Here is an 11,918-nt window from a genome sequence, read left to right as displayed (position 1 = left end):
GGTTTTATATTTCTCTAGAGTCAGTTTTGTTACTTCCTGTGCTTTGAGTTCAGGGTGTCCTGATGATTCACTGTCAGATTTTTCATCCTCATTTGCCCCACTATTTGCTATTGGTGAACTGGAAGTCTGTCCCTGTATCTTGCTTAAGTATTTTCTCATTTTTACTATTGTTGTTGGGTTATCCTTAGTTTAACCTTTAGATTATTACTTAAATCTTCCTGGCACTAAGACTAGGGTTGGGCCAGAAGTGGGAGCCATTACTGCAGGTCCCTCAGAGCTCGGCAGTCAAGATGTGTGACTTTACTGAGGATCAGACAGCAGAGTTCAAGGAGGCCTTCCAGCTGTTTGAAAGAACAGGTGATGGCAAGATCCTGTACAGCCAGTGTGGGGATGTGATGAGGGCCCTGGGCCAGAACCCAACCAATGCCGAGGGGCTCAAGGTCCTGGGGAACCCCAAGAGTGATGAGATGAATGTGAAGGCACTGGACTTTGAGCACTTTCTGCCCATGCTGCAGACTGTGGCTAAGAACAAAGACCAGGGAACCTATGAGGATTATGTTGAAGACCTTCGGGTGTTTGACAGGGAAGGGAATGGCACTGTCATGGGTGCTGAAATCCGTCCTGTCCTAGTCACACTGGGGGAGAAGATGACCGAGAAGGAAGTGGAAATGCTAGTGGCAGGGCATGAGGACAGCAATGGTTGTATCAACTATGAAGAGCTTGTCCAGATGGTGCTGAATTACTGAAGACATTCCCAGTATCCCGAGCCCATGCCTTGCCCTTTGTGAGATTTGTACATGGCCCCAGAGGCTTCCTAAGGTCCCTGGTCACAGACCCTTTCCTATCTGGTTTCTTGGATGACGTTTGCCATTAGCATTCACCAAATAAACTTGCACTTTGCCCCTTAAAAAAAAAATCTTCCTGATATAGTTGGGCTGCAGCCCATGGGTCTCATTATAATGACTCATAGACATTCTCATTTTCATCATACTGAAGAAAACAGCTCATTGAATCAATCACAATCCTTTATCCTAATTGATACAATCAGCACCACCATATAATGAAGCACAATTTGCACATTCACCACTTATGGTAGTCATCAATCTATCACCTTCAAACCATGTAAATTTAATTAAGATCAAGAAGCAATCCAAAATATGCTTACAGTAAATAAACTTTTCAACAAGGATATTTACCATTTACAATGGGGGCTTAAAACAAAGTTAAGACAAGAGGAGTAGATAAGTATAAGAATTAGAGAAGGTTTCATATGAAGCCAAAAGACGTAGAATGACCAGACAATCGTCAGGAAATTGTTAAATTCAAAAAGAACAAACAAAATAGAAATATAGTAACCCCTGAGTGAGGTAGAATAACATAAGAAAAGAACATAAAGAAAAGAGAAAAAAATAATAAAAGAAGAAATCTGAATTAGGACAAGAGCAGAAACAGAAAGAGAGATGAGGGACACTATACTGGAGTAAGAGACTGAGTTAGAGAAAGAAAACAAAAAGAAAAAAATTTGCAGAGTAGGATGAAAAAAAGAAAGAAACAAAAATGAGTTTAAAGGGCCTCTTTCAGACTATATCACTGCTGTCATAATATTCAGTATGCGCTGCCATGTGCAGAGCCGAGTCCCCTGACCTCAGCTAGCTGGTGGCAGAACCCCACAAAGCAGACTGAGCTCGGGCTGCAAGGCCCAGACTGAGTTCCCCGAACTCCTGAAGGGCTGAACTCCACTCAGCTCTACTGTAAGTTCCCCCACCACTTCTTTAAAGATGTTCAAAGTTGAAAGTGCCAGAAAATACTCTTTATGACCACCTGTGCCTCTAATCCTCTACAGAGTAGGTCCAAAGACTGGCACAATCAGGAGGTCTAAAAGCGCGAGGGGGGAGGTTTGGGGGGTTTGGGGGTGCCCGCGCGGCTACCTTTCTAGCGCTGAAGATGGCAGCAGCGGCGCCAGCAGGGGAGGGCACTGCGGAGAAGACCCTCTGGTGCTGAAGATGGTGGGAACTCTGCTGGGGAGGGCATGGCCAAGAAGACCCTCTGGCGCTGAAGGTGGCGGACGCTCAAATACCTTTTTGATGATAGCTTGATTTTTTTTTTCAGTACTAGGGATTGAATCCAAGGCCTCATGCATTCAAGGCAGACACTGTACCAGTGAGCTACTTCCTCAGTATAGTAAATTGAAATCTTAAATTCATGTTATGTTGAATGAAGTAGTAGATATTCATTAGTTCTGAGTAATTTCTAAATAGCTACAATACTAAACTCGATTATTACACAAATGTTCCAAGTTTATATACTCTGATACTTTCTTTTTTTTTTTTTTCAGTACTAGGGATTGAACCCAGGACCTTCGCACTGAGCTATATTCTCAGACATCTTTAAAAAGAATTTCATTGGCATATGTTTGCAATACATAGTGATCACATTCAACTTGAGGACTGATACACGCATACGTGGCATCTTGATCCTTTTTACTTCCCCATCCCCGCCACTCTCCTGTCTCCCTCCTTCCGTGGATCCCCTTACCATCTCTACAGAGTCTGTCTCCCTATTTCTAAATATGTCTCTTTTCTTGTGCTCGTTATTTATATTTTGGGCCTCCTGTACTAGACAAACTATGCAATATTTAATATTCTGTGTCTGACCTATTTCACCGAGTTTTATGGTTTCAAGATCCATCCACTATTCTACAAATAACTCAAATTTATTCTTCTTCATAGTTGAGTAGTACTTTATTATATATACATACCACATGTAGTTAATCCATTTATATTCATTTGTTGATGGGTATATAGCCCACTTCCATGATTTAGGTCTTGTGAGTTGTGCTGCCATAAACATGAGTATACAAATATCACTGTAATAGGACAACTTTAGCTGTTTTGAGAAGCTACCCAGAATAGGTGCAGCTGGGTCAAATGGAATTTTTATTTTTGGTTTTTTGAGAAATCTTCATTTCCATAGTGGTTGTACTGACTTACTGATTTATAATGTAGAAGGGCTCCCTTTTCCCCACAACTTTGTCAGCATTTGTTGTTTTATGAGTTCTTAGCAATAGCCATTCTTACCGGAGTAAGGTGAAATCTCGGGGAGGTGTTTTGATATTCATTTCTCTAATGGCCAAAAATATATTTATTGTCCTTCCTCTTCTGAAAAGGGGAAATTTTAATTGCCTGTTTTTATTAAGTCTTTTATTTTAAGGGGGTATAATTTTTTAGTTCTTCTTATATTCTAGATATTACTTCTCTGAAGAGTAACTAGCAAAAAATTCCCCCTATATGTTGTCTTTTCATTCTGTCAGCTGTTTCCTTTGCTGTGTAAAAACATTTTTAATTTTACGTAATTCCAGAATAAAGTGGCAAAGCAAAGGCTGGCAGCAAAATACAGTCTCTCCAGGACCTGGAATTGAGACACCTGGAAAACAACTCAGTGTACAAAAAAAGAAGAAGAGTTCTAAGAACCAAGCAAGAGCCAACAGGAAAGCTAGAAACTAAAGAGAAACTGAAGGTTATGCAAAGAAGAGAATGCTATAGTTAGGGATGCTAACCCCAGCTCTCAGGGAGAAGCTCCTGTGGCCTTAAACATGGGATGGCCTTAGAGAGGGTTGGCAGGCTCTGGGAGAAACAGCAGACCAGCAGCACTAGCCCCAAGAAAAGCCCATGGTTATTGTAAACTGTAAATAAAACATGGTGTTTTACTCTGAAGTGTAAAACTTTCACATGACAGGTTAGTGCTAGAGAAGGAATTCACAGCAGCAGCCACCGAATTTGGGAGTGATATAACCAGAAGACATATTAGGAAAAGGTTTACTATTTAACACTGGAACTACTCTGAGCATCACAAGTCACAAAACAACTACACTTCAGGATCTCTGGGGTCACCCTACCACAGTGACTGGATAGGATGTAGCCACAAGAGCCAACTTGGTCATGATGTATAATCTTTTAAATGGTTTGTTGTATTCTGTTTGCAAGTATCTTGTTGAGGACTTTTGCTTCTATGTTCAATGACAAAATTATCATGTAGTTTCTTTTTAGTTAAGTCTTAGTCTGGTTTTGGTAGCAGAAAAATGCTAGCCTCAAGGAATGAGTTTCACAGTGTTCCTTCCCTTTCAATTTCATGGAAGAGTTTGAAAAGTATTGGTATTAATTCTTCCTCAATATTCTGGTAAAATCTGGCAATTAATTCATTAGAGTCTAAACTTTTTTTGCTTGGTAGGATTTTTATTCCTGCCTCAATTTCATGGCCTGGTATTAGCATATTTAGGAGTTTTATATCTTCTTAGTCCAGTTTTGGCAATGTATATGTCTCGGAATTTAACCATTTCCTCTATATTCTCCAATATATTAGAATATAAGTTTTCAAAGTCACTTCTTACAATCCTCTGGATTTGGTGGTGTCCATTGTGATTTAAACTTTTTTGTTTTGAAATTCATGTCTTTCATTTCTAATTGCATCAGTACCCTCTTTTCTTCTTATGGTAAGTTTGGCTAAGGGCTTGTCAATTTTGTTTATTATTTCAAAAAAACACCTCTTTGATTATTTGATTCTTTGTACTTTTTAATCTCAATTTCATTGATTTCTACTCTGATCTTTATAATTTCCTCCTCTGTATTAGTTTAGGTTGGGATCACATTTGTTTTTCCAAGACCTTGAAGTACATCACCAGGTTATTTATTTGAGATAACTCTTTTTTTTTTTTTTTTTTTTTTTTTTTTCCAAGAAAGGATCAAACTTGGGACCTTGTGCTTGCAAAGCAGATGAAGGAACCACTGAGCTAAATCCACAGTCCTTGATATATCTCTTTTAACGTGTGCATTTACAACTATAAATTCCCCTCTTAGAAATGCTTTCATTGTGTTCTCTTGGTTTTGGTGCTGCCTTTGTCAATTGATTCTAGTCACTTTTTAATTTCTCCTGTGAACCATTTATTACTCAATAATCATTTAATGTCAATGTGTCTGCATAGTTTCATTGATGTTTTATACCATTGATTTCTAGTTTCACTGTGCTATGATCTGATGGTATGTATGAGATTATTTACATTCATTTGTATTTATTTAAGCATGCTTTATGGCCTAAGATATGTTCTATTTTGGAGAAAGTTCCATGTCATGTTGAGAAAGATCTGTTTTCTATTGATGTTGGATGAAACACTCTAAATTTCTGTTAAGTCCATTTGTTTGATGGTGTGGTTTAACTCTGACAATTCTTTGTGGATTTTTTTGGGGGGGATCTGGTTGAACCTATTTGTGAGAGTACTGAAGAGCCCACTACGATTGTGTTGATGTTTATCAGACCTTTTATGCCCAGGAGTATTTGTTGTATGAAATTGGATGCTCTGATGCACATATATTTACAATTGTTATCACTTCTTATTGAACTGTCCCCTTTACTACTACACAGTGACCTTCTTGATCTCTTGAATTCCATTTGGCCTGAAGATAGGTTAGCTAGTCCTGCTTCATTTGGGCTCTTATTGCATAGAGTATAGTTTTTTATCTTTTCACTTTCAACCTTTGTGTTTCTTTATGGGTGAGGTATGTCTCTTATGGCAACATAGTTAGTTATGTTTTGTTTTGTTTTTATCCAATCTGCCAATCTGTGTACTTTGATTAGGGAAATAAGACCATTTACATTAAGAGTTGTCTCTGAAAGGTGTTTATTGACTCTTAACATTGCAATATTTTTCTGTTGCTGATTCCTTTATTTTGCTCTTTCTTTAACTACTCAGCCTGTATTCTTTCTTCTCAGTAGAACTATTCAGTGTTTCTTCTTTTGGATTCTTTGGTGTCTCTGGCCTCATTATCTGAATAGGATTGTTTTGAGTATTTTCTGGAGTTATGGTTTGGTGGACATAGATTTCTTAGTGTGGTCTTCATCATGAAACCTCCATATTTCTTCATCAATTTTGAAAAATTGTTTTTAAGGACACATTATTCTGGACTGAAGGTTGTTAAAGGGCTTGAAAATCATTGCTCCAAGTTCTTCTCACCTTTAAAATTTGTGTTGGGAAATCTGCTGTAATTTTGATAGGCTTATCTTTATAAGTTACTTGATGTTTTTCTCTAATAGCTTTCCTTTTTCTGTGTTTCTTGGAGTTTAACTATCATGGAGAAGTTCTTTCCTGAAAATGGCTATTTGGTATTCTGCATTTTTCATTTACCTGGAAGCTGAATTATTTCCACAAGCTTGGAACACTTTGAGCAAAACAAAGAAATTATAAAATGATAGCCAGGGATCATGGCACACACCTGTAATCCCAGCACTCAGGAGGCTGAGGCAAGAGTATTGCTGTGAGTTCGAGACCAGCCTGGGCTGCACAGTGAGTTCCAGGTCAGTCTCAACTACATACAGAGACCCTGTCTCAAAAAACAAAACAAAAAAAAGCAGTAAATGTAAAAAACAAACAAAGAAATTATAAAAGGATTGATAGTTCCACGATAGGGGAAAGAGATATAGGACAAAACTAAGGATTTACACAAATCATGATTTGAGGAGGTCCCAATTGAATTACAGAAAGGAATTGATCTTATGGAAAATGTCATATGTGATTAGTCGGTGGAAATTATTTATAGGTGCTATGAGGGAGCTATGCCATTGACATAGAATAGACATATTTATGTCTTCACACAATGTCAGAATTTGTTGAATAGTTTAAATTTACAACCTACATAAATTCAGTCAGCTTTAATACTTTAGGTTGGTTTTTTTTGCTTTTTAAAACAAGGTCTTACTATGTAATTCAGGCTGACCTGGGATTCACCACGTAGCAAGCTGGCCTTGAACTCATGATCATCCAGCCTTGGCCACTCCAGTGCTGGAATTACAGGTATGCACCACACCTGGCTGTCACCAGGTACTCTTGATTCCACTTGGTAATCATGACCATGGCAATCATAAATTCTTTTATTCTATTCCAATCTTTACTAATAATATTCTATAACACAAAAATCACACATCACACTTCACCCAATGATAGATAAATTACAGAAAGGCTAAGATAGGATGAAGGCAGCCACAGGATACAAAGAGACATTATACAGAGCAAAGGCAAAGAGCAGACACAAATGTGAAAGAGTCACTGCAGGTGGGAAGGCAAGGGGTTAAGAAACCCCAGTGGTAAGGAACTGTGAAGGTACAGAGCTCTCAAGCCCAGGGCCTGAATGGCAAGCAGTTTCAAAGTGGGACATGCATCATGGGCTGGAAAAACCAGGACAGATGGATATTTATCACCGTGGTAGTTTTTCTGAGCAAGGCCAGTAACAAATGAACAGGTAACCATCACTATTGCTGCACTACAAAGCCTTGGAATGTTCCTCCTTTTGTGGGTCCTAGGTGAGAGGGTTGCATCTGGTATGCCCCATAAGCTCATGTGCCTGGTTTCCCTGATAGGGCTTTTGAGAAGTCCATTTGCCCCTAATTTCATGTGGTAAGTTCATAGGTTGTAATGTCTTATTAGCATGATTAGTTTATTGCTTTGTTTCTTATTATTGTACTGAGCAGATGGGGGAAGGGGTTCTTTCGGATAAGTTCTGTGGGTCAATACCTGGTGGTTATGTACTTGCACAGATAAGTTAATAAGTTACTCTGTCTTAGCACTTGCACTCTGATAAAATGCTGCTTTATAACATGGAGTTCCCTGGGGCAAGCCACAGCCTGGTGTCCACAATAGGTTTTTTAGAGGTTGAGCACTGATAGTGAAGGTACACTGGGTATTTGGAACTGAGGTTTGATTCCTGTGCTCTAACAGCAGAGCTTACTTGCAGCATTTATTATTCTTAATAGAAACTTTTGAGAAGTTCTCCTTGACTTTTATGTAATCAGACTAGAAAATAAAGGCTGCAACTTCTTGTGCTTTGTACCTTGAAATTTTTTTGTTACCTTGGTTTTATTTCATAATGATCCTGTTTAGCTACTTCTTTTAAACTTTTTATATGCTTGACAAAATTCCTAAGTAAAATTTTTAAATTAGGTCTATTCTGTTCAAAACTAATTTTGAGATTTCTAGAAGGCTGCTCTAAGTTCAAAAGTAACTTAAAAATTCCATGTAAAGTATTACAAAATAAGAAAAGATAATTAACTTATATTAGTAGCAGTTGTATGAATGTGTTATTAATATGTGTTCCAAAATGATGAGATTCATAGAAATCTGAAATATTTTGGTATATGTCATCAGTTATAATTCTAATGTAAAATTGTCAGTTGTGAGATGTCAACAAATCTTTACCCATGGCTATTTTAAGTCATATCCATATTTAAACTGATATTTAAATGGCTTTCTGGAAGCTTTTGTGAAACAACTGTAATCCTGAGGTATTACATCTACAAGAAAACTCATGGAAGGATAGAAATAATTATGACAAGTATTGGTTTCCAATAACTCTGGACTGGGAAAGAATTTTTCAAAACTTGAAGAAATTGGATTCATGAAATCACTAACTCATCAAGCAGAATAAGAATTAATTACATGATACTGAATGAACTAATGAAGAAGAATTATGGATTTTTGCATCTTTTGTGTTTCAGTCTAAACCCATTGAATCTGAAATTCCTGAAAATAAAATATGACAGGACTCAGGAAAAAAAGAACCTGCTTCTACTCCTCTTTTCAAATTCCTTGGGAGAAATATATATATTCAAATTGCATCTAACTTTTACCCCATTACAGTTGATGCCAGTGACAATATCTCTACCTTAACTCCTACACAATTCTAGCAGCTCCTCCCTTGGAGAACTAAAACACTGAAGTTATAGGATTAAAATTCCCTCAGACATGATTTCTGTCCAAATCTACAACCTTTTCTTCGGGACCACTAATTGAAGCTCATTCTTTTCTGATCAATCATTCTGCTCTCATACATATTTCAAGCAAAGCTTTTCTACAAAAACGTAAGTCTATAATTTTCTCCCTAAATAAAAATATCTTTAACATTGGGTTATACCTTCCCAAGTAAAAGTAATAGGAATATGATGAAGAAAGTGGTTGCCTAATACTTCCTCTCAAAATTAGCCTAAAGTATTTAACTAATCACTAATCATTATTTTGATCTTTCTATAGTCATGAATACCCAAGTGTCTCTCTTAATCCCCCCACCTTTTTTTTCTTATCTGTTTTTTCATTCTGGGTTTTTCTCTGAAGTTCCTGTCCAATATTTGATGCCTTTGTTATTATATAACTAAAACCCCTAAGAAAAGTAATACTAAAGGAATTTATATTTAGAAGTTTGATTTGGTCAACAAGTAAAGCTAATACAAAATTGTCTTTCTGTAAGATTATAATAGATGCACTTCTTTATTTTATTTTATTTTATTTATTTTTAGCTTAAGTATTTTATTTGTTGGTAACTAAGCTTGTTAGCACTGTATAATAAAAATGTACAAAGAATAATGTTGCAGTTTTGGGTTAGATTTAAGTCAAAGACATTCATTAATAAGGAATCTTCAAATGTGAATATTCCAGAAATTTCTCTAAGCCATTTGATCAGAACATTTTGTCTCTGAGTATTACCTTACTTTGAAAGGTATTGGCATACATTTAACTCAGAATCTTTCAAAATAAGCCGTAATTTAAAAAAAAACTATTCTATATTCAAACTAAAACAATTTTAATAGAATTTTCCTTTCCACAAACAATAATAAAGGAAACAAGGCATTTTTTAAAATGTGGTCCTGAACAAGTCACAGCAAAAAATAAATGTAATACTTAACTTCCACCTCCTTCAAACAGAGGCTACTTTCTGTTCCCCAGCCTTGGAAACAGGATGAAGAACAGCCTATAAGCAACTTCGGGCAAGGGGTTGCCAGAACAAAGCTCAAACGGTTGAACATGGACGTCTCAGAAAAGTGTGTGGGGGAACCTGACCAAGGGATCTGAATTCTGTTTTAATCCGTGAGGCAAAGATGAAGCGGCCCCTCCCAAGTAGCAGAGCCACCAGCGCCTGGCCCAGTCCCTTGCTCGCCTCTGTTGTGCTCCTGCTTTAGGGGAGATCTTTTCCCTTTAGAGGCTCAGTATTTAGGGAGCTCTCCAACTGTGTGAATGAGGTGAGGGCCGACTGCACGGGGTATTTTAAGGCTTGGAGTCAAAGTGTTTTTCGAACAGGCTAGGCAGAGTCCCTGTGTCAAGGCCTATCTCCAGTTTGTTCTAATTTCTCACCACACATTTGTAGATCTAGCACCGCAGACCCTTGCTGTAGCATCATAATCACACCTAATGTCCATCCTAACTTACCATTCATATTTTGTGCCTGGAAACAGTCCCTGTATTTAACAATAACACCTACGCATAAAACAATCCAGTTACAACTTATATGGAGGCAAAACATTAATGATCTTCTCTAGACCAAGCAAATGTTTTTAACCATAACTGTCGTGCACCAATTCACAGCCAGAATCCCCAAGATCAAACAAATTTGCACAACACAATAACTTCAGATACACACACACACATCTACACACACTCTCACACACTCTTCTTACAGAACTGTGCTTGGGGAAACTCCACTTGTTGAGTGCCACTGAAGGCATATTTTGCTAAGCTGCTGCTCCAGGTATTTTTGTTTGGAAAATCTATCCCAGTAGGGCAGAGCTGTTTATTGGATGAGCAGAAAAGAAAGATATGCTGTGGCAACCAGAAAGTTTTAAGGTCTTTCAAGTTGTATAAAATGGACCTGCAGAAACATTTAAGTGTTCTCAGGATGCAAAGCTTGGAGCTGAAATGTGATATCAAACCAGTTGCAAAACGTGCGTGGCAGTCATCTCTTGAGGTCAAACCTGGTACCCAGATGTGCAAGAAAGCTTCTGGATGCAGAGCTTGTTGGCCTTGTCCCATGTCGCCCCCTAATTTGATTATGTGTGAATTTCACAAAAGATTCATACTGCTCTGCTAATTTGGTGTTAAGGATTTGCTCATATTCCTCTCGAATTTTATCTTCACAGTCTCTTAAGAGCCTCTTACATATTATTCCAACTTGTGAAGGGTAAAGCCGGGCTGGGCCTTCTTCACCCAGGAGGGACCTGGAGAACTAGGTGCCGTGAGCGCTGAGGAGTGAGGCTGGCTTTCACTCGGATTGAGAACAACTTCTAAGTGCCTCCACCTCCGATAACGACAATATTCTTGCTTTATGTTCTGAAAGACTTGCTCCGGAGTTGTGAGGCGCCTGAGGCCCGTGTAGGGCCCGGGAGAGGGGCGCAGCGCCGCCCTTTCGGGGACCCGGGGCTCAGCAGCGCAGCCTCAAACTCCATAGGCTGCTGAGGGGCCAGAGAGAAGGAGCCCAGGCGGCAACTGCGGCCCGAGCTCCGGCTCCTCAGCGGGGCTCACAAGCCAGAGCCGGCCCCAATGCTAGACGCACTTCATTAAAACATCCTTCAGTGGGGAAAATTAGTAAAGAGGCAGCAATGCACATAGGCTTTGAATACTACTCAAACATAAAGAAGGATACATTTACATTATGTGTAGAAAAGTGGATGGATTTTGATATCCTAATACTAACTTGCGTAAGACACAGCTTACTTCTCACGTGCCTTCTCTAATATTGGAGACCCACAATATAAGTAATTTAAAGAGCAAAATAAAAGACAGATGTTAGGAAGAAGCGAGGTGAAGTCTTCCTGTTGCCCAGACCTCAAAAACTGTCCTAAATCTTTACGGCCCTCATCCAGCATTAACAGTAGAAGAATCCATGGTGCCATGCCCTCTGGGAAACACAGGCTTTCTCCCTTTGAGATCATCACACGAACGCCTGTGCATCTCTCCCCTCCTGCTCCCGCTCTTTAAGGCAATCTCACTAACCCTAGTCCAGGCCAGCCTTGCACTCATTATGTAGCACAGGCTGGCCTTGAACTTTCAGTGACGCCCTGCCTCAGTCTCTTGAGTTCTGGGATTCCAGATATGCACCACCATGCCCAGC

At 38.7% G+C, this 11,918-nt stretch overlaps 1 protein-coding gene and 1 pseudogene across 1 annotated transcript; one reads left to right on the top strand and one right to left on the bottom strand.

The window, feature by feature from the left end:
* The first annotated feature begins 241 nt into the window (after window positions 1-241).
* LOC104861654 (myosin light polypeptide 6) lies at window positions 242-761 on the top strand. Its single transcript, XM_010623163.2, has one exon. It carries the CDS (start codon window positions 291-293, stop codon window positions 744-746), a length of 456 nt encoding a protein of 151 aa, XP_010621465.1. The 5' UTR covers window positions 242-290; the 3' UTR covers window positions 747-761.
* Window positions 762-10,763: 10,002 nt separating this feature from the next.
* On the bottom strand, window positions 10,764-11,253 carry LOC117284488 (annotated as a pseudogene).
* Window positions 11,254-11,918: the final 665 nt, after the last annotated feature.

Source organism: Fukomys damarensis, unplaced genomic scaffold (genome assembly GCF_012274545.1).
Source record: "Fukomys damarensis isolate Sample0158 unplaced genomic scaffold, DMR_v1.0_HiC HiC_scaffold_37, whole genome shotgun sequence".
Classification (NCBI taxonomy): Eukaryota; Metazoa; Chordata; class Mammalia; order Rodentia; family Bathyergidae; genus Fukomys; species Fukomys damarensis.
Note: the sequence above shows the minus strand (reverse complement) of the source record. Positions and strands in the feature narration are given on the sequence as shown.

Coding starts and splice junctions, on each gene's coding strand:
- LOC104861654 (XM_010623163.2), top strand. CDS start 291: ATGTGTGACTTTACTGAGGATCAGACAGCAGAGTTCAAGGAGGCCTTC.